Below are 19655 nucleotides of genomic sequence, written 5' to 3' on the forward strand. Positions count from 1 at the left end.
GAGAGGGGGCCAGGCAGCACTGCCAGCCTGAGCAGCTTGGCTCCCCCCGGCAGGTTGGTTGCCACGTTCCTCGCTGCCCGCGCACGTGTCTGTCAGCAGACTCTCCTTTGGACTAGTTTGAACATTGTATCGGTTTTCTCATCAATTAATGAGTTAAAAATCTTTGACACATGTTAATTTTATAGGTATATGAGAGCCATGATTTTATGAATTTCAAAATTATCATTTAACGCCTGCTACATACTACTTACAAGAAACTCACTTAAACCTAAGGAAAGTTGACAAAAAAGGCGACAGGCAAATGCCAACAAAAAGCAGAAGAGCAGAAGTGCGTGTCAATGTTAACACTGGAAAAGTAGAGATTAAGGACAGGAAGGACATTATAGAATGATAAAAAGTACAATTAATGAATATTATATAAAGGTCACAAGCCAAATAACAGCAGATACTGTTTCAACTGCTTTTGAAACGTTGTTTAGAAAACGTCCTAAGTCATAAAATAATGACTAATATAAAAGTTTTTGATGATGCTAAAACTATATTTAGATGTAAAGGAATTAGCAATAAGTTTAGTAAGTTCTTTTAAAAATGCAAGTATTTGCTGAAGTTAAAATTCACACATTAACGTGAAGGATGCAGAGCAATGCACCCAGCTGACAAAAGTCCTTCCCAACTGTTGGACAGAGAATGCAGAAGCACCTGGAGCAGATCTGACTTAGTATTTTTGTCTGGCACAATTGTTATGTTCATCTTCACATGCACTAGCTTATAAACCCTCTCCAACTTGATTTACAGATATATCTATATGAGGAATAATTTAGAACTTCAGTTATTCATCGGTTATAGCACTTTCCACAGTCTCTCAATTTAACCTTCCAATAATAGCTTAAACGTGGGTTGAACTTACCTGACGCTGTTCATAGTTGGCATACTCATCGATCCTGATGAAGGTTAGAAAGTGGAAGTTCAAAAACAGCTCTAAGATATCTAACATTAAAATCATCTGAGATAAAATCAGCACCCGCCGGCCTTCAGACTTCAGCTTCTGCAACAAGACAGCCAGTGCTTCTAACTTGCCTGTTGTCAACGAAGCAAGACACATGTGTGAGTGGGCAGCCCCCGGCCAGCAAAGCCAGGCCCGGGCGGCCCCGCCCCTTCCCTCACCTGAGTCGTACTGCACCAGCCGGAGGTCGGGGAACCGCAGCAAGTGTGGGGCCGAGATCTGCTGCAGCTGCTGCAAGTACGGGGCCAGCTCCTCCTTGAGATTGTGCCTGAAGACCTTCATCTTGTGGCTGTAGGACGGCGGAGGGTTGGAGGCGTACAGGCTCGGGGGAGCCGCCACCACGGCCGGCAGCACGCAGAGCACCCTGGAGCAAAGCACTGAGCTCAGCCGCCTCACGGGAGGCGGGGGCATCTTTTACCTGTGGCTTTCTGAAACCTCGCACTGCTCAGTGTCTTGTCTGGGTGGCCGAGCTACTAACCACACGTGGCCTAGAGTCCAAGCCCTCCCTCACCCACAACTGTCTCTCCCCACCGGCAGGTCACTGTCGGGCGCCAGTGGAGCTGGGACGGTTAGCACTAGTGGGACTCCCTCGAGGCACACCCTCCACCCCAACGCTGCCCCTGGACGCATGTGGGGAGGGGTTACTCCAGCCACAACTCTAAACACAACTCGATCCTGCACTGGGACCCTGCTCTGTGGGGTTGAGGTTACAGTAACGCACCCAAGACGCTGGGCCCCTGAAAAACCATGACGCTGCTGCTAAGTGAGATGCAGGCAGAGAAAACAGACGCCGCGTTGCTGCGTGCACACACGCGTCCAGCCCTCGACGGGCCTCTGCGTGCAGTCCAGCTGTCTTGACACCTCCCGCCTGGCCTCCCCAGGGAGCTCAGCAGGGGTCAGGATTCCTCCAAGCCAGGCCAGCCACCAAATCATTGCAAAGCCCCCGCAGGGGACACCTGAAATGTGGGCGTCTATTAAGTGCTATCAAAACAGCTTGTGCCTCAGGCCTGAGCTTGGACTCTCTGAACGCTGAGACTCCACTTCCCAGCCTGACGCAGTCTGGCGTCACGGCCCCGCCCTGGCGCATCTGCCGATGGTCAGCCTTGGCCTTGGCACTGCCCCGGCTCCGTGGCTCCCCGTGACCTGCCACCTGCCGGAACAAGGGGACTAACGGGACAACTGGAACGAATCCTGCCTCAGACTCCTCCACCTCCTACCCTGTGTGGTCCAGTATCCTTGAATCTTTCTTTCACAATGAGAGCATATTCATTATTACTCATGCAATTTTTTAAAACAATAAAAAAGCAAAAAGGGTTTCATTTCTCTATATCACGTGGAATTAACCTGGACACACACTAGTGAGTCAGTAACGCCTTCCCAGAAAGTCACGTGTTTAAGAAACCTGACCCTGGGGGCTACAGTGTTTCCTGGTGACGGGTCAGGGAGCAGCAAGACAAGGACAGAACCAGACTCGGTTCCAGGCCTGCATCTACTATGATGCTATGATTGTCAGCACACAAGTGACGTTCCAACTAAATACTCACCAGTTACTGAAAAAATGAAGGCTATAAGCTAAAGTGAATTTCCAAAGCATGGAAGGGAACATGTAAGAGAACTGCTACTGAATTTTCTCCAAGTCCCTGTGTGCACGGCTTAAGGGACAAGGAAGTTGCTTCCATTTACTAAACAATTTCCGCAACCTTGTTATTCTTTGATTTTCTGATTACAATTTTAAGGGGTTAAAAACAAAGTATCCTAAATGTATTTTGGGGACACCAATTTAAAATGCAGTCTGTAGTTTCAAACCAGCTAAAAAAATCTACCATACACAAATTAGGCTAGTATCTTTTTAAAAAATCAAAATATCAAATTCTTCTATGAATCTTCACTTATTTTAAAAATGAATAACATTGCAAAAATACATAATCATTATCTGTTGAGTAGAATGCCAGAAAAAAATTCCAAAACTAGAAAAGGTAACTTATGGAAATGGTCTTTAACACTTTAGTTAAAACACAGAGCATTAAAGCCATGTAGAATCCTAGAGCCATTTTAAAAACCTCTAAGGCCACCAGGGAAAAGTTAATACCTATTTCTCAAAGTAAGCATTCTGTTTTTAAAAGCAAAATATGAATTTAACTCGGCTGAGAACGTGTTCTCCGCACGTCACTCTGGAAGGAGAGCAGCACGGAGAGGCTACCTTTTCACGGCGTCCTGCAGGGAGTTGCTCCGCGGGTGCGAGGCCAGCGCCAGGTACTCGGGCGGGTCCCCTGACGGCTCGGACGCTTCCCAGCACGGGCACCGGCTCCAGGAGCCTGTCCACGCCCACTTATCTCCAGAGAAGTGATGTGGGGGGACCTTCCTTTCCCCAAAAAACGAGCAAATTCCCAATAAGTCTTTGCCGTACACTGGAGCTCTGGAACAGCGACGCTCGTTACCAGAAAATATTCTATCCAAACGCTCCTTCAAAAGCCTTCTCCTCTCCTCCAGCGACTCCTTCTGCAGCAGAGGCAGAGAGAGGAGACAGAACAGGGTGTTACCATGACACGGGGTGAGAAGCTCTGCGTGTTAAATCTACGTTTTAGGCCTGCAAATAACCTCCTGCCCCCGAGAATCAGGAGAGACCAGTGGGTTCCGGGAGGTGGCAATGGGCCCGCGCTGGCAGTCACCTGAGCGAGGCTCCCCGCAGGCCTTGGCGGCACTCCTGGTTCCCCCGGCGACAAGTGCACAACGGCGAGTCTGTTTGGTGCGCCAGCTGGGGAACAGAATCGTTCGGACCCTGCAGCAAACAGCCCGGAGCCTGCTTGGGGCTGTGTGCTGCCGCAGCGCGGAGACCCGGAGGGGACACATTTCTGCCCTCCAGGGATTTATACTCTCAAAGCGATAAATCAAGGTGAAATAAGAGAAATGCTCATAGGTTGAAGCGAGCAGAGATTACATTTTCAAAATAACGCCGAGCACGTTTTCCTTACACAGCGGACGGGGGTAGGGAGGCCGGTGTCCTCCCTAGCTCAGGAGTCGTTGGCGGGCTGCCCGTGAAGCGAAGTTTTCCATCATGCCGGTCCTATCCTTGTCATTTTTACCCCGAAACTGCCTTAGGAGGAGACTTGGGTGGAGTCACAAACCCCTCCGTGCCCCGTTTCTCCTCTCTGGAAAGAGATTCCACCTGCTCCCTACAGCTCTTAAAACTGAACTATTAACATATACTTGTTTCACCTGGTATCCCAGAGTAGAGTTTGTTAATGGGCTTTGAAAAAAAAAAAAAAAAAAAAAAAAAAAAAAAATCTCCTTTTCCTTAAATCCCAAACACATGAGGCTGGGTCGAGCGGCTCCAACGTGGCATGAAGTATTCAGCCCTGAGCGCAGGCAGCGCGGAAGACCGCGGCCCTTCCCCACCCCCCGTATCGCCGCAGAGCTGGGCGCACGGGCGGGGCGAGGAACCAAGACTGTGCAGTCTGCTGTGCGCTCATCCGTGTCCCCGCAATTCACATGCTCAAGTCTAGTGTCACTGTGTCTGGAGATGGGGTCTTTATAAGGTAATTAAGGTTAAAAGAGGCCAAGGGGTGGGACCTGGTCCGAGGGAGAGAAAGCGTTTGCGTTTTCTCTCTCGTTCCCTCTCTAGGGAGACAGAACCAACCGAACCACCTGCCTTGAATCCTGGCTCTGCCCTCACCAGCTGTACACAGTTGGGCACCTGACTGAACCTCTCTGTGCCTCAGTTTCCGCATCTATGGACGGGAGGCCACGGAGCAGGACGTGGCACCAGCCATCCCCAGCCGCTGCCCAGTGTGTGGGAGGGCAGGGGTCACAGGGGTCACAGCGACTGACCTGGCACAGCGTGTGCTGGGGGGTTCCCGAAAGCGCGGTGGAGCGGGACGGGCTGCAGCACGCTCTGCGGGGCGGCGGGGCCCGGGGGCCGCAGGTGCTGCTGGCTGGGGGCAGACACGATCTGAAGGACGCTCCCTACGAAGGAAGAGACAGCACTTGTTTCTGAACAATGTGACGGCAAAGATTTACAATACTGATCCGTCTTGCGTGTCTTAACTAAAAATATTTAATGTTTTAACTGCAAAAACAACATTCGAAGAGTCCTGTTTTAAAAATAACTGCAGCTAAGGCATTATCACCAAATCCATTTAAAGCAATATATATTAAAGACAATTTCAATATGACTCATTTACGTGAAGTTCTAGAGAAGACTAATTCAATCTCTAGTGACACAAAGCAGGTCGGAGGTTGCCGGGGGCTGAGGGGCGGGAAGACCAGGAAGAGGCACCAGGCGACTTTCTGGGGTGATGAGAATGTTCTAGATCTTGATTGTGTTGGTGGTTGAATGGCTGTACTTGTCAGCACTCCCTAAGTGGGTACTTAAAATGGGTACATTCTATTGCATTTTAATTATAGCTCAATAAAGTTGATTTTTTTAAATCTCCAGTTTTAAAAACAAAAATAGTTTCCAATTAACTTCAACAATCACATAAGAAGCCTGACAAAAATAACAGAGAAACTAAGTGCTGTCATATCCCGCCTTCATGACACTGTTTATGGAAGAAATCGGTGTTGACAGGAGAAACAGGTTCTGGAGATCTAGCGCACCGTGACCACTTTGTAACAATTATTATGTACTTGAAAATTGCTAAGGCAGCAGATTTTAAATGTTCTTACCACAGAAATAGTAAGTATTTGAGGTAATGCGTGTTAACTAGCTGACTTAATCATTCCACAGCGTGTGTGTGTGTGTGTGTGTGTGTAAATACATCTCTCTCAAAACACCACATTGCACCTCACAAATACATACAGTTTTTATCAACTAAAAATAAATTTTAAAAAAGGAAATCGGTGCTAATGTTTTTTGATGGTTCTCCCCTAAAGTCTCTGCTAAGAAATTTGTATATAGCATATAGAAGAGTATTTAAAACCAGGAGGAAATTATCAATGCTAAATTATCATGACCCTATAAAATATCTAAAACTTACTTCTCAGTAACTTGCTTGTTGGGCTTTGATCACGACTGATCACTGTCCAACGTAAGGAGGGTTTTACTTATAACCTACCTGCACGGAACATTTGCATGTCCGCACGCAGCTCCCCGGAGCCAGGAGCTGGCGCCAGCAGACATGCTCGCGAGGTACAATGGAGGCGCCACGGAAGACAGACGAGCAAGGCCCCTCCCGACACGTGTTCTCAGAAAGCACGTGCACGTCCCTACCCTAACTCTGACAACCACAACGTTGGTGGCATTTAGGCGACTGTGTTCTCTAGACTCAAAGATGTACAATTATTATTTTTGGCTTTTGCCTTTCAACATCTCAAAACTGAGGCTGCCTGTTAAACCTGCCGTCCCTCCAAGCTGTTGAACGCAGCGGCCCCGCGGCGCGGCAGTACCTTGCAGCTGCAGCGGCTGGCCTGCCGTGAGCTGCCGGAGCTGGCTGTGCGACAGCGTGAACTTGCTGCCCTGGAACTGCAGTGTCACCGGCGCCTCTGGCTGGGCCACTCGGCTCTGTGGGCCCGCAACGGCCGCCAGCGGAGCTGCTTTCACGGCCTCTCCACCTGCTCAACGGAAGCAGAGCGAGTGTAAGCCTGGCCCTCGCTGGCGTGTTGAAGTCTGGCAGTAACGGGAAACGCTGCCTTCCCCGCAGGCCACACGGATGCCCGAGGAAGAGTGAGGAAAGGCTCTGCCCGACAACGTCTCGGTCACAGGGAAGACATTTTAGGCAGACGCCACCCCACAGCTTTGCTTAGAACAACATGCCTGAGTCCACGGGAGGCTTTGTGCTGTGGACATAAGGGAATGACTCCGCCTCTGGGGAGGGCAAGCCACTGACACATCGTGGCTATCACGCACTGAACCACGTATCGCCCCAAACGCACACACGGGAGCCCCGACCCGTAATGTGACACAATGCGGCCGTGTTTGGAGAGGGGCTCCTGAGGAGGTAACAGGGTTCATGAGGCCACAAGGGCGGGGCCCTCATCCCACGGGGCCGGCGTCCTGATAGGAGTGAGACGGCGCTAGAGCAAGATCTCTCCGCACGCAGAGCAGAGGCTGTGTGAGCACACGGTGAGAAGGCACAGCTGCCCGCCAAGGAGAGAGGCCTCCGAAGGGCCCGGCCCTGCCCACACCTTGACCTCGGTCCAGCCTCCAGGACCGGGGGAGAAACCCCCTGAGGCTTGACCCAGTCTGTGGTTCTTTGCTATGGCATCTACCCTAGCAAACCAACGCAGCAGCTACCCTAGCAAACCAATGCAGCAGCTACCCTAGCAAACCAACGCAGCAGCTACCCTAGCAAACTAACACAGCAAATCAACGTAGCAGCTACCCCAGCAAACTAGCACAGCAGCTAAATGTCACCATTTGCAAACAAGATACCTACCTGCGATACCCTAGTGTTGACCTAAGTGAGGAAACTGAGGAGGATGAATGGACCGGTGTGTTTGGGCCAAGGCTGAGGACAGCCGGGAAGCACTGGGCCGTGCAGTGGAGAACAAAGGACAGGCTGGAGCGTGTAAAGAAGGAAGGACGAGCCAGGAGAAGATGACCCCAAAGGGTGTTTGTCAAGAATTCTCCCTGGGCCGGGCACCGTGGCTCACGCCTGTAATCCCAGCACTCTGGGAGGTTGAGGCAAGAGCATCACTTGAGGTCAGGAGTTGGAGTTTGTTGTGAGCTAGGCTGATGCCGCAGCACTCTAGCCCAGGCAACAGAGTGAGACTCTGTCTCAAAAAATAAAATAAATTAAAAAAAAAGAAGACAACGTGAGCTGGCCACTGAGTGGGCAGGACCAGCGGCCGTGAGTGGGGCTGTGTCTGAGCCCGCGGTTTCGCAGTTTCACAGGACGGGCAGGGCTAATGGCTGTGCTGAAGGTCACAGCTGCTGGTGTATGGGAGCCCAAGAGGTCTGCGGGGCCGGGCTGCTGCCGCCAAAATCGATAACCTTGGTTTGTGCAAAGCAGTTTACATCATTACAATTGTTATTTTGAACAATCTCAATTTAAAAGAAATCTTCCAAGATTATACCACCATCACATTCTTGGCATTTTCCCTTTAGAAGTAACCTTTCTATACAAGCATAATGTGGTTAATTATATAACTGAAAAATCAAAACAGTAAACTCAAAGCTCAACAGCAGCATTAAGACGGAATCCTGGCAGGGCCGACAGGGGCACCGCGCCATGCGTCTCGCTGCTGTGGGCTCGAGTGCGGGGCGGTCGAGTGTGGGGCTGGGACACACGCGGTAACCAGTGCCGTGTCACACATCACAGCTCAGCTGTGGGTCCACGCACCTTGATTTGCAGAGACTGTGGTGGCAGGTGGTCTTCCTCTCGTCTGTCCTGCCTGGGCCACGGTGGCTGCGGTCACAGGACGAGATGCCTGAACACTCGGAAAAACGACCATCTTGCCCTCTGGCTTCTGTCCATAAGGAACAGGCTGGAACAACCTGGGAATCAGTTTTAATACAAAAAACTACTCAAATGTGCATCGTGACAACAGCACTCGACAGTGCGGAGACGTGTGCCGATTCGTGCGGGTTTGGGGAAAGGCCACGCCACTCCTGCTCTAGTCCCGGGACAGCTGATGCTTCTCACGGCACAGTCAAAACCGGCCACAGACACTCAGCGAGGCACACAGACAACACGGGGCCTAGAACTGCTTAATTTAATCTTCGTGCTACATGGGAAGACAAGTTCAGACATAGACAGTGGAGGGTTTTAATCTCAAATTGCATAATGAGTTGGGCTGAGATTAAGAGAACTTGGTACTTTTCTTCTAGATAGCTCTGTAGGGGGCAGCCAGTCTCCTGAGACTGGATATTTCATAGGAAGGGCATCTCCAGGACCAGGCGGCACCACGAGAAAGGCCCAAGGAGGGCGAGGCTGTCGTGGACAGTGGCTGCGCGTGTGTGGACAAGAGGAAGGCCCTGGGACAGAAAGTTGGCGGAGACGGTGCTGGTGTTGGCCGGATTTGTCCCAGGAGTGCTAGTTTGCCAAACTCTGGTCTGCAGCAAAAACAGAAGCAGTGGGTTCTGTGCTTCTGCGTATGTGCAAGGAATGCAAAGCAACAGCAGCAAGACACACAGGAGGGGGGGGCCCAGGACACGTCTCGGAAGGCTCCACGCAATGTGTCAAACTACATGTCGTCATTTCAAGGCAGACTGTGATTAATTAAAGATACATCTTATAAACCCGAGGGCAACCACTGACAAAAATTTTAAAAGAGGCATAAATAATAGGCAAATAGTGGAGACAGAATGGAAACATAAAAGGGACTCGATCCAAAAACTAGCAGAAAAAGACAAAAGAAAGACGAAGGAAGAGATGGAACAACTTGAAAATGACCAGCAACTGTGGATTTTAATCCAGCAATTTCAGTAATTACATTAATATAAATTGATTAAACACAAGTCTCGGGGCCCTGGGGCGGCGCAAACATCCCAGCGCAGGAGCAGGTGGGTGTGGGGGAGCAGGCTGGAAAGTCAGGCCAACCAAAAGGCAGAGGGGCTCGCGCCAGCAGAAGGCTGGGAATGCTGACCTTTCCCGGGAGGTTTGGCAAATCATCCATAAACCCACTCCTAGAAATGGATCCTGTACTCAGCAGCATGTTCGAGGACACCAGGCCTCCCGGGCACCCTGTCTACACCCCCGTCCTGAAGGTCAGCGTCAAGTCCTGAGCTGCCTGCAGGGCTGCCATGGTGCAGAGGAAGTGGACGGACAGTCGTCCACAGCACCCGCCACATTCATGCCTGCGCAGCCCAGCTAACTGCTCGCGCAGACCGGCACACCTCTCCTTCCTGCGGCCCACCTGCTTGGCTTGATCTTGACCGGGTGGGGTCTGGACTGAGGAGGGGGTGAGTTGTAGATTTCTTCAATGAGCTTCCGCGTCACCTTCTGTCTGGGCAGCACCTGGGCCTCATAATGTGTCATTTTATTTTCTACCCCAATCAGATCAAAGATCGACATGTCGGTGTCCTGGCATGAAAAGAATCCGTTGTGTTACACATTCAGGCTTCCCTCGAATGTCCCCCTTGACCTAGAAGGCCCAGTCCCTTAGCATTGCAGTCCCCAACCCCCAGGCTACAGGCCGGTACTGGTCCATGGCCTGTTAGGAACCGGACCACGCACCCCACCCCGCCTCCGTGGAAAAATGGTCTTCCAGGAAACATAGGAACCGGGCCGCTCAGCAGGAGGCGAGCGAAGCTTCATCTGTATTTACGGGTGTCCCCATCGCTCGCATCACTGTGTAAGCGCCGCACCCCCCCCCCCCCGAGCTCTGCCTACCCCTAACCCCTCATCCCTACAAAAATTGTCTTCCATGAAACTGGCCTGTGGTGCCAAAAAGGTTGGGGACAGCTGCCTTGGTGGACGACCCGCAGAGCAAAGACCAACTCGCCCCACTCCTTGGCCACAGGAGAGGGCGGCTGGAAGTCCACAGGCTGACGTCATTTTACCCTGAACAGGTTTCGGGGAGAAAAGCATCTGCGGTGCGTTACCACTCAGAGCACTGAAAACCCAGGAGCACAATGACTCCGTTACAACCTATAATACTCTGATGTAATTCGGGGCGGCAGGATGACGGCCCAAGACTCACGCCGAGTCTGCTTAGGAGGGTTTTGCCATTAACGTGACCACTGGGGTAACACACAGCAGTTGGTGACCAGATGCACAGCCAGGGGGAAGCACCAAGGTCAGGAAGAGAAGGGGAGGACAGCTGGACAGAGCAGGGGACGCAGGAGGCAGAGGGGCGGGTCGGGAGAGCTGCCTGGGGAAGACCCTGGGCCAGCATGTCTCCACGCCAAAGACAGCAAAGCTGGTCCTTGGTCCCTAAACCGTAGTTAGCTGTGGGAAGATTTCCCACCACCAGACAGTGATGGTGTGGCTGTAAACAGCGTGAGGCCCGCGTGCTCCTCAGACACAACTTTGTGTTCCATTTCCCTTTCCCGTCACCTTCCACACTCCGGGCTCCAGGGCCTGGAGGATGCGGGAAGCAGTTCTGAATTCCAGGGCCTCAGACACGTAGGAAGAGCCCGAAAGCCTGGGATTGATGAGATCAGGATGGTTACAGATTCTCTGCAATTTCATCAGAACATGAAGGACACTGACAAACTGTCCGCTTTTCAGAGCTTCCTGAGTTCTGCAGGGAATTATAAAAAAAAAAAAAAAAAAAAAAGAAAAACCCATCAGTTTCAGGCGCATTCAAAAACTCTGAAAGATTTCCATTCTCTGAGTCATTCCCTGGAACCGAGGATGGGGCTTCTGGGAGATTTGACAGCTGAACACATGCATCAGCGTCACTCCACCCCAGACCCACGGACACTTCTATAAAGCGATTTTTAAAAGACATGAAACTGCAGAGAGAAGGACATTGGGGTGGTGGACGCAGCAACAGAATCTCAGCAGCTGCGGTGCAGGTCACGGGTCCTGGACTTGGCCACTCCACGCAGCCAGACCCCGACCTGATGGTGGGAAGCACAGAACGAGCCTCGTGTGACCACCGATCCCACAGATGGACCAGGAGCTGCAAAGCCAGGTCCTCGCAGGGCTGAGGGGACGGGCACGCTGAGAGAAGACATTGCGGCAGCCCGTCAGACAGGCGGTCGTGTCCCTAATCCCCCCCACTCCTTGCTGCGGCCCTTCCCTCGCCTCAGCAAAACTCAGCTACCGTGGGGTGCAAGAGCAAAGCTGCAGGTGCTCAGAGCCCCCAGCTCTCTTCCCTGGCGCGCTGTGCAGAAGGCGCAACCAGCTTTACTCTCTGGGCAAACAAACGACTCCTCTTTGGAGCTCCTCACAGGCCCGGGGTGCAAAGCCACACAGCAGTGCCTTGAGGGTCCTCCCACAAATAGCCCAGCCACATCCCCTCACTGGAGCTCACAGCTGACAAGCCCACCCAGATCCACAGAATCTCACAGCAGCGTCTTAGTCCTTCATTTTAACATGAAAAGACAATTCAAGGTTATCAGATATCTGAGAAAAGCCCCTAAAACCCTAAAATAAAAGATTAGAGACCAGAACAAACAAAAACAATTTCAGGCGAACAGACAGTCTGCAAGAAAAAAAGAGACGTTTAAATTGTCATTAATTTCCTCAGGGAGATAAGAGAAAATATTAATGCATCCAGGAAACAAAAGCAGAATGCCAATAAAAACAAACATTGTAGAATTTTTTTTAAAAAGTCATGATTAATATTAGGGTTCAAAAATAAAATTGAAGAAGTCTCCCAAAAAGTGAACCTCCAGTGCTAACAAAGCGATGGAGAATAAAAGAGAAAAGACAGGGACGTAAGTCAGCTAGCTCCAGAGATGGTGCAACATCTGCATGATCAGAGGTTGAGAGACAGAGTGAGAAGAGCAAGGGAGGGAAAGAGGAGGAGAGAAACTAAGTGAAGGAAATCGTCAAGGAAACTAATTCAGTGTCATTTGCCAGAATGGAAGCCATTTCCAGATCACTGCGGCTCACAGAGTGCCCTGTTCAAGTGTCGAGTGTGGACACAAATAAGGCACATTCCTTTAATACTTCAAACACCATGGGAAACAGAAATTTTCCATAAGCTTCCAAAGACAAAAGGTAACCATGGACACAGATCAGAAACATTAGAATTCTACAGACTTTTCAACAGCAACTATGGAAGCTAGAAGAAGACAATGGAGCAAAGCCTTAAAAATTGAGAAGAAAAATGTTTTCCAAACTAGAATTCTAGAATAAGGACTTTTTAAAGATGCTGTGTCAAAAAAATTTCTCTCTTCCTGTACTCTTTCTCAAGAGGCTGCTGTTCACTGAGAGAGTAAGTAGGAACCAACAGCAAACAACAACAACAAAAGAAGACCCGGGACCTAGGAAGCAGATCCAACACAGGAGAGAAGCAAAAGAAACCCCAGGACCACGGGTGTCCCCCAGACTTAGTGGCCAGTCCCAACAAGAGCAGAGTCACTGTCACTGTCATGGTGCTGCTTCCACTGCACAATCTCTCTACACTGGGGGCAGATGTCTGAGTGGCACTGGCCCAGATCAGCCTCTGGGTTTGGCTCTCGGTCACACGCCCATGAGCCTCTGCCACGCCCTCCTCCTCCCAGCAGCCGATGCTCACTTGGCCCTCACAAGTGTTCTGCTTTGACCTGCTCCTGAGAAGACATGAGGGGAAGCCACAGGGACCTTGGAAGCTTTGCAAGGTCAAGGGACGGAGCAGCCTGAGTCTCCTGACAATGTTCCTGCCAGAAGCACTAAACCCAAAGCCCAGTGTTCCCAGGACGCCGTCCTGGACGGGCCCATGGACTTCCCCAGAAAGAATTCTTGTCAATTCTCAGGGACACTGGAGTCGGTGCCTGTCCCTGCTCTCCCAGGAGCCTTCATCTAACACTGGCAACGTCTCCCTCTCCCTGCACAGCGCGGTCAGTGCTCACTATTTTATATTCACTCACACACAGTAACTGTGGATGGAGAACTAAGATACCCAATACGGGGAAAAGATAAAAACACTGTTGGCTCTTACTGAACTCAGACACATAAACAGTGACTGGATAGGGAATGGACACGCTTGAAGCTCAGACTCGGGGGGATGGGGGATATGGGCAATATATATAACCTGAACTTTTGTACCCCCATAATGAGCTGAAATTAAAAAAAAAAGTGATAACAAAGAAAAAAAACCCCAAAAAAACAAACAAACAAAAACACAGTGACTGGATAATGGTATGAGTGTACTAATAGAGATGTTTATACAATTGATTCCTAATGTTAATGCTCTTTCAAACAGATTTTGAGTTACATAGCTAATCTTGAGCTATTTTATGCTCTTTCACTTTTTAATAACCTACTTAATTGATGGTTAAAAATGACTTATATTTAACCTAGATTTGAATGTAATCTGAAAAGACACTCTGCAAATGCAATCTTAATGAACACAATTTAAGGCTGTGGTCCCCAGCCCCCGGGCTGAAGACTGGTACCGGTCCATGTCCTGTTAGGAATCGGGCCGCACAGCAGGAGGTGAGCGGCAGGTGAGTGAGCGAAGCTTCACCTGTATTTACAGCCGCTCCCCATCGCTAGCATCACTGCCTGAGCTCCGCCTCCTGTCAGATCAGCGGGGCCAGCAGAGTCTCACAGGAGCGCGAACCCTACTATAGATTACACATGCGAGGGGTCTAGGTTGCTCCTCATGAGAATCTAATGCTGGATGATCTGAGCTGGAGCTGAGGTGGTGATGCTAGCGCTGGGGAGTGGCTGTGAATACAGATTATCATTAGCAGAGAGCTCTGACGGCACAATAAATGTGATGCACTTGAATCATCCCCAAACCATCCCCCACCCCTCACCCACCAGTCTGTGGAAAAACTGTCTTCCATAAAACCGGTCCCTGGTGCCAAAAAGGCTGGGGACCACTGGGTTAAGGGCAAAGAATATGAATGAATGTATCAGTACTGAGAAATAGAGATCACATTATACCATTTCCATCTATTTGTTCCAAGCCTTACCGTGGCTGTAGTATAACATCGTCGTATAAGGCCTTCTGACGATTAGAAAGACGGCATTTTAACACATGTTCATATTTCTTAGTCAGTTGCTTTTCAACATCCCGTTTAGATCTCCGTAAAATAAATGGTTGTATCATCTAAAGACAGCATAAGTTTCATTATAATTCATGTGGCACCTACTACTTTTCAAGTAACATCATATTAAAAGATTTATTGAATTATTTTCTTTTTTTCCCTTCCTTTTTTTTTAACTGCATGTGGTCTACGAAACAGTTGCATTCAATCTATGATATGCCGTGGGGTTGGAGATACCGAGTGACTTAAGGAGAAAATACAGTTGTTATTGTCACCTCTTAACTGTCACCGTAAACTCTCATCTCTCTGTGCCTGCCACTCTCTGGGCTACAGGGCCACAGACTTTCTCCTGAGCTCATGGCACCTCCCGGGTGCTTCCGGGACCAGAAGAACCACCCGCCAAGCACCTGCGAGCTGCCGCCCTGCACCTGCAAGCTGCCGCCCTTTCTCTCGTTTAAGCCTCATGTCTTCCTGTCAGACCTGCCCTGAAGGAAATGAAGGAGGCAAAGCAAAGATGCGGCTGAGAGCCGATGCCATCGCGGCCACGCCAGGCTCCAGGGTCCCCCAGCTCTCCCGGGTGCAGGCTCTGCTCCCGCCAAGCCCAGAGGACTGAGCACCACTGAGTACGACGTCAACAACCTTTCTTTTCTCCTCTACTCATTTCATCTAAAACTAAATAACAATGGGGGAGAAGTCAGATCCAAAACTTCGGGAGACCAGGGTCCATCCCCACGTCCTGCTGTGTGTGGACTGTGGCCACCGGGTTGTCTGACGCCCCAGCGAGACCTCGGGAGCCAGTGGCTCCGGCAAGCGAGTGACGGCGTACTCTGTGCAGCCGGATGACGAGCTTGTGGCAGTAGTCCTGGTTCTCCTCGTTGGCTGTTTTCACAGGGAAGTCCAAGTAGGGCCTGGAGATGCCGGGGATCAGGAAGTGCACCATGGTCCACAGCTCCGGGAGGGTGTTGTGCAGGGGGCTGTCTATCAGCAGCAGGCGGTGCTGGCTGCGGAAGAGAAGAAGAGCATGTCCCATCTCTCCTCACCACGCCCACGACGCTCTGTCCCACCAGGGGGACTCGTGTTGCAGGAGGGCAGCCACGCGGAGTGGCATCTGTGGGGACTACGGCAGCACAGATGAACGCGTGTTCCAGGACCACGGCCGTGCTGGGAAACACACGCGAGTCCTTGTAACACACAAGGAGACCCTCGTGTAGCACCCGGCACTCCCTGATGGACCTTCCGGTACCAATGCTGCAAACACACACTCAACACGCAGAAGAGAAGCTTCCCCAAAGCTGTGTCTGCTAAAACAGCGTCACGACGTATCTCCAAACACACCTCCTACCTGCTAGCACCAACGTTTTTAAACCACAAATTCACAAAAGCAGAAATATTTATATCGTATGTGCTACTGGATTTTTTCAAACATTGAGTCTTCAAATAATTTCCTGTGGGTTTAACCAAATCTATTACTCACTTAAAGAATATTTTTATTTCTTTTACGTCCTTACTTGTAAACCCAAAATACATGGAAATTTTCCTTCCGTCAAACATTTTCTCAAATTTGTTTCTTTTTTAAAGTCCTTTAATTATGAATGTCAAGTCCTGTGACAGCAAACACTGTTAAAGTCTGTGTGACAAACCTATCTAAACTTCTAGCCACTGGCTCACATTTTTAGGCGATAATTGACATAACCAACTCTAACATAACCTCATAATCCAGATCCTTCCTTAGCTTCATCCAGGATTCGTCCAAAATCCATCTCCTAACACTGAGTCATAGGCATCAGCGCTTTTTCTGGGCTGGGTTCTCCCAGGAAGCACCTAAACTAACCTCTTTAATAATAATTTCATACATTCTTCAGATGAGTTTAACTTCTTTTAACCACTACAACGTCACTTAATAAATAAATATCTGGCATGCCCTTGAATGGCAACCTAAGAAATTAAGTACAAATTCTGTGCCTTTTTTCCAAAAAGGAATCTCCTTTGCACTGGAGTGATCTTTGAAGTTTTTATTTCTACTTATGATAAAATTACAAACCCTTCAGACAGGTATGAGCTGATTTTCAGACAAACGATTGTCACAGAAGGCTCTCGAGTCAGGCCAGAGGACTCCCGGGACAGTGAAGGAATGCTCGTCACCCCGCCCCAGATCACGTGGCCACGCGGCACAGCCGCGTGGTGCATTTTGTGTGTCACACGCATGCTCACACTCGCGCATGTGACGACCATCCCCAGCCCGAATTTCCCCACAGTTCCTGCTGCTGTTGGGCAGCAACAAAAGCCCAGGAGCTGACATGTCGGGAAGACGCGCCGGCCGCAGACCTTCGCAGGAGAAAGAGCACCTCCCAGTGCTTCTCCGTCATGTTCTTTATCTGCTGCATCTCGTCGACCACCAGGTACTTCCACCGCACGCGGGCCAGGGCATGGTGGTCCCTGAAGAACTGCTTGTAGGAGGTGACACAGATGTGGAAGCTGTTGGGCTCCATCCATCCCTTCGAAAGAAACGAGCTTGTTACCGACTCTGCGCAATAAGAGCACGTCACTCATTTGCTCACTGATTCTGCAAATGTCCGCTGACGTGTGCCGCACACGTCCCCAGCTCTGGGGGAGGATCTCTGAGTAAGGCGGCCTGGGCCCCACCAGTCCCTGCAGAGGACAGGCTGCCTGAGATCACAGGGCGACGCCGCCTGCGGGCAGCACAGGTGCAGCGGAGGGGAGAGCCCTGCGAAGCCCAGGCGCAGCCAGGGCCAGGGCTGGGCTGAGGGTGGGTTGGGAGGTTGGTCAGAGGGACGAGGTCCAGTGAGACGGGAGGACGAGTGCAAGGGATCCCTGCACAGAGGGTGACTACAGCTGACAACAACGTGTCGTATTTTGAAAATCACCCAGAGGAGATTTAAGTGCTCTCACAAATCAGTGTGGGAGGTGATGCACGTGTCAACAGCTCAGTTTAGCCATTCCACAATGCACACATATTTCAAAATAACACATTATGTGTGATAAATACACATAGTTTTTGTCAATTAAATAAGTAAATAATAGAGCAGATGTTACCTACCCGTCTCCCCTGCCTCCACCTGCCCTGTGGTAGTCCTGGCCCTCGACCCACAGACAGCGCCGAGGGGCCTCCCGTGTGCACCCGCGACCTCCCTGCCCACCCCGCCCTGCCCTGTGTCCTTTGTGGACACACCCTGACCCCGCTGGCTCTGGGCGCTGGGCCATGGGACTCCCCACCCCGCCCAGGCCCCCAGACCAGCGTGCGCACACCCAGGGCTCCTCCACGCCCCGCCTCTCCAGGGGCCCTTTCTTGATTCTCCTCAAGTTTCCTAACCTGGAGCCCTTCACACCCCAGGGGCCCTGCTGGCGCTGTAGCAAGTGCGCGGAGCAGCAGGCCTGCAGCCGTGGGGCAGCATCCTCCGCAGCTCAGCTGCCTTTGGACCCTGGAGACCCTTCTTACGGGATCCACATGGGTGCCGGTGTGGTCAGTGCTACAGCTGACAACTCTGCATCCTGGCATCTTCTCCTACCACGTGTACTGAGTACACTTTTAACAGCAGAAACGCGGCAAAGAGTGCATGCACTTGAACCTCACAGACATTGCCTAGTTTCTCCCACAACGGACACCTACGCTGCGCCAGTGGTGCCCACACCTCGGCCAACACTGGGCACGCCCCCAAAAGCTGCAGTTTGCTTTGATTTGTTTTTCTTTCCTTTCGAGTGCAGCCAACATCTTTTCTTGCATGTGTTTATTTTTCTGGGGAATGTTTATTTATTCCTCTCACCCACTGTCCCCCTGGGTTGCTCATTATCTTCTTACTGACACATAAGAACTCTTCATAATTAAGAAAACTAAAGCTAATATGTTTTTTATATATATATATATGCGTGTGTATCACACTATTTTTTTCCATCTTGTCATTGGTGAAATGAACTTGAGCGTGTTTAAATGCTGATGGGAAGGAGTCAGTACCAAGAACGATTAAACACAGTGGGAAGGAAGATGGGAGGTTCCTGGAAGACAGAGGAGAAACGGGCCCAGCACCGAGTGGGCCCAGGCGGACAGGAGAGCCTCTCCCACCAGGGCTCTGAGCTCTGTGTGTGACTCTCTCAGCAAGAAAAGATGACGTTATCGCTTATTTTTAAAATGAGTAACACAAATCATATGGAAACTGTAACACCTGCAAGAAAGAATCAATGAATACATACATAGAAACCCATTTTTAGTTCTGTGAGAAAAGCCTACAGAAGACATTGACTCATCATGACTCATTGACTCAAGAAAAAGAAATTAGCCGGGCGTGGTGTCATGCCTGCAGTCCCAGCTACTGGGACGCTGAGGCAGGAGGGTTGCTTGAGCCCAGGAGGTGGAGGCTGCAGTGAGCTACGATGATGCCACCGCACTCCAGCCCGGGCCAGAGTGAGACTCTGTCTCAAAAAGAAAAAAAGAAATGAATCCAAGCTGCTAGGTGCACTCACAAGTAATATTAACGAAAGTTAGTAATATTACTTCGGAGCACACTGTGTATTTATAATCAAAGGCGTGTTTCACAAGGCGATGCCAGCGTCATTCTTTTCAACAATACCATTTATGCCCACGGGCTCTTTCTTGTTCTGGAACCTCTTGGGAAAGAGATCCCGAATCTCCCCTGGAAACCCCGCCGAGGTTTATTTCTTAAGAGCGTTCACCAGAGAGAAACTCTCCCTCTCACCAATCCAAACACCTGGTGCCTCAACCTCAACTCCCTTCTCTCACCTGTCCTCCCTCCGCGGTGCAGCACGGCGGGAGCAGCGGGAAAGGCGATTATCCGCACGCGCCCCCACACCCACAGACGCAGGCCAGGCGAGGGCGCAGTACCTGTCTCTTCGCCCTGCGCCCTCGGGGGCGGCCGAGATACAAAAGGACCTTCAAGCCGGGGCACCAGCGCTTCAGCTCCAGCTCCCACTTCAGGGTGTTCCGGCTTCTGGCCACGATGAGGTGGGGGCCCCAGTTACCTGCACAGAGAGCGAGGCGGGGGACAGCTCGCGGGAAACACCACTAGAAAGCAAAAATTGTGAACACACTGACATGGTCAATGATGCGGGTCGCACCACACCTTCTGTAGAGGTACTTTATGAATA

The 19655-nt window shown here is 50.6% G+C and overlaps 1 protein-coding gene across 1 annotated transcript in view; it reads right to left on the minus strand.

Annotated features, from left to right (window-relative positions):
• Window positions 1-19655, minus strand: part of LOC138401861 (E1A-binding protein p400-like) — a 70534-nt gene that overhangs the window by 27149 nt on the left and 23730 nt on the right. The window contains exons 16-29 of the mRNA XM_069497493.1: window positions 19393-19529; window positions 16863-17032; window positions 15364-15538; window positions 14463-14599; window positions 10942-11128; window positions 9800-9966; window positions 8284-8438; window positions 6389-6553; window positions 4842-4966; window positions 4506-4530; window positions 3673-3764; window positions 3204-3499; window positions 1165-1367; window positions 908-1077 (exon numbers count right to left, since the gene is read on the minus strand). Coding sequence (XP_069353594.1) covers window positions 908-1077; window positions 1165-1367; window positions 3204-3499; window positions 3673-3764; window positions 4506-4530; window positions 4842-4966; window positions 6389-6553; window positions 8284-8438; window positions 9800-9966; window positions 10942-11128; window positions 14463-14599; window positions 15364-15538; window positions 16863-17032; window positions 19393-19529 — 2204 coding nt within the window. The remainder of the gene's footprint in view (window positions 1-907; window positions 1078-1164; window positions 1368-3203; window positions 3500-3672; window positions 3765-4505; window positions 4531-4841; window positions 4967-6388; window positions 6554-8283; window positions 8439-9799; window positions 9967-10941; window positions 11129-14462; window positions 14600-15363; window positions 15539-16862; window positions 17033-19392; window positions 19530-19655) is intronic.

The sequence above is a fragment of the Eulemur rufifrons genome, chromosome 21 (assembly GCF_041146395.1).
Source record: "Eulemur rufifrons isolate Redbay chromosome 21, OSU_ERuf_1, whole genome shotgun sequence".
Lineage (NCBI taxonomy): Eukaryota > Metazoa > Chordata > Mammalia > Primates > Lemuridae > Eulemur > Eulemur rufifrons.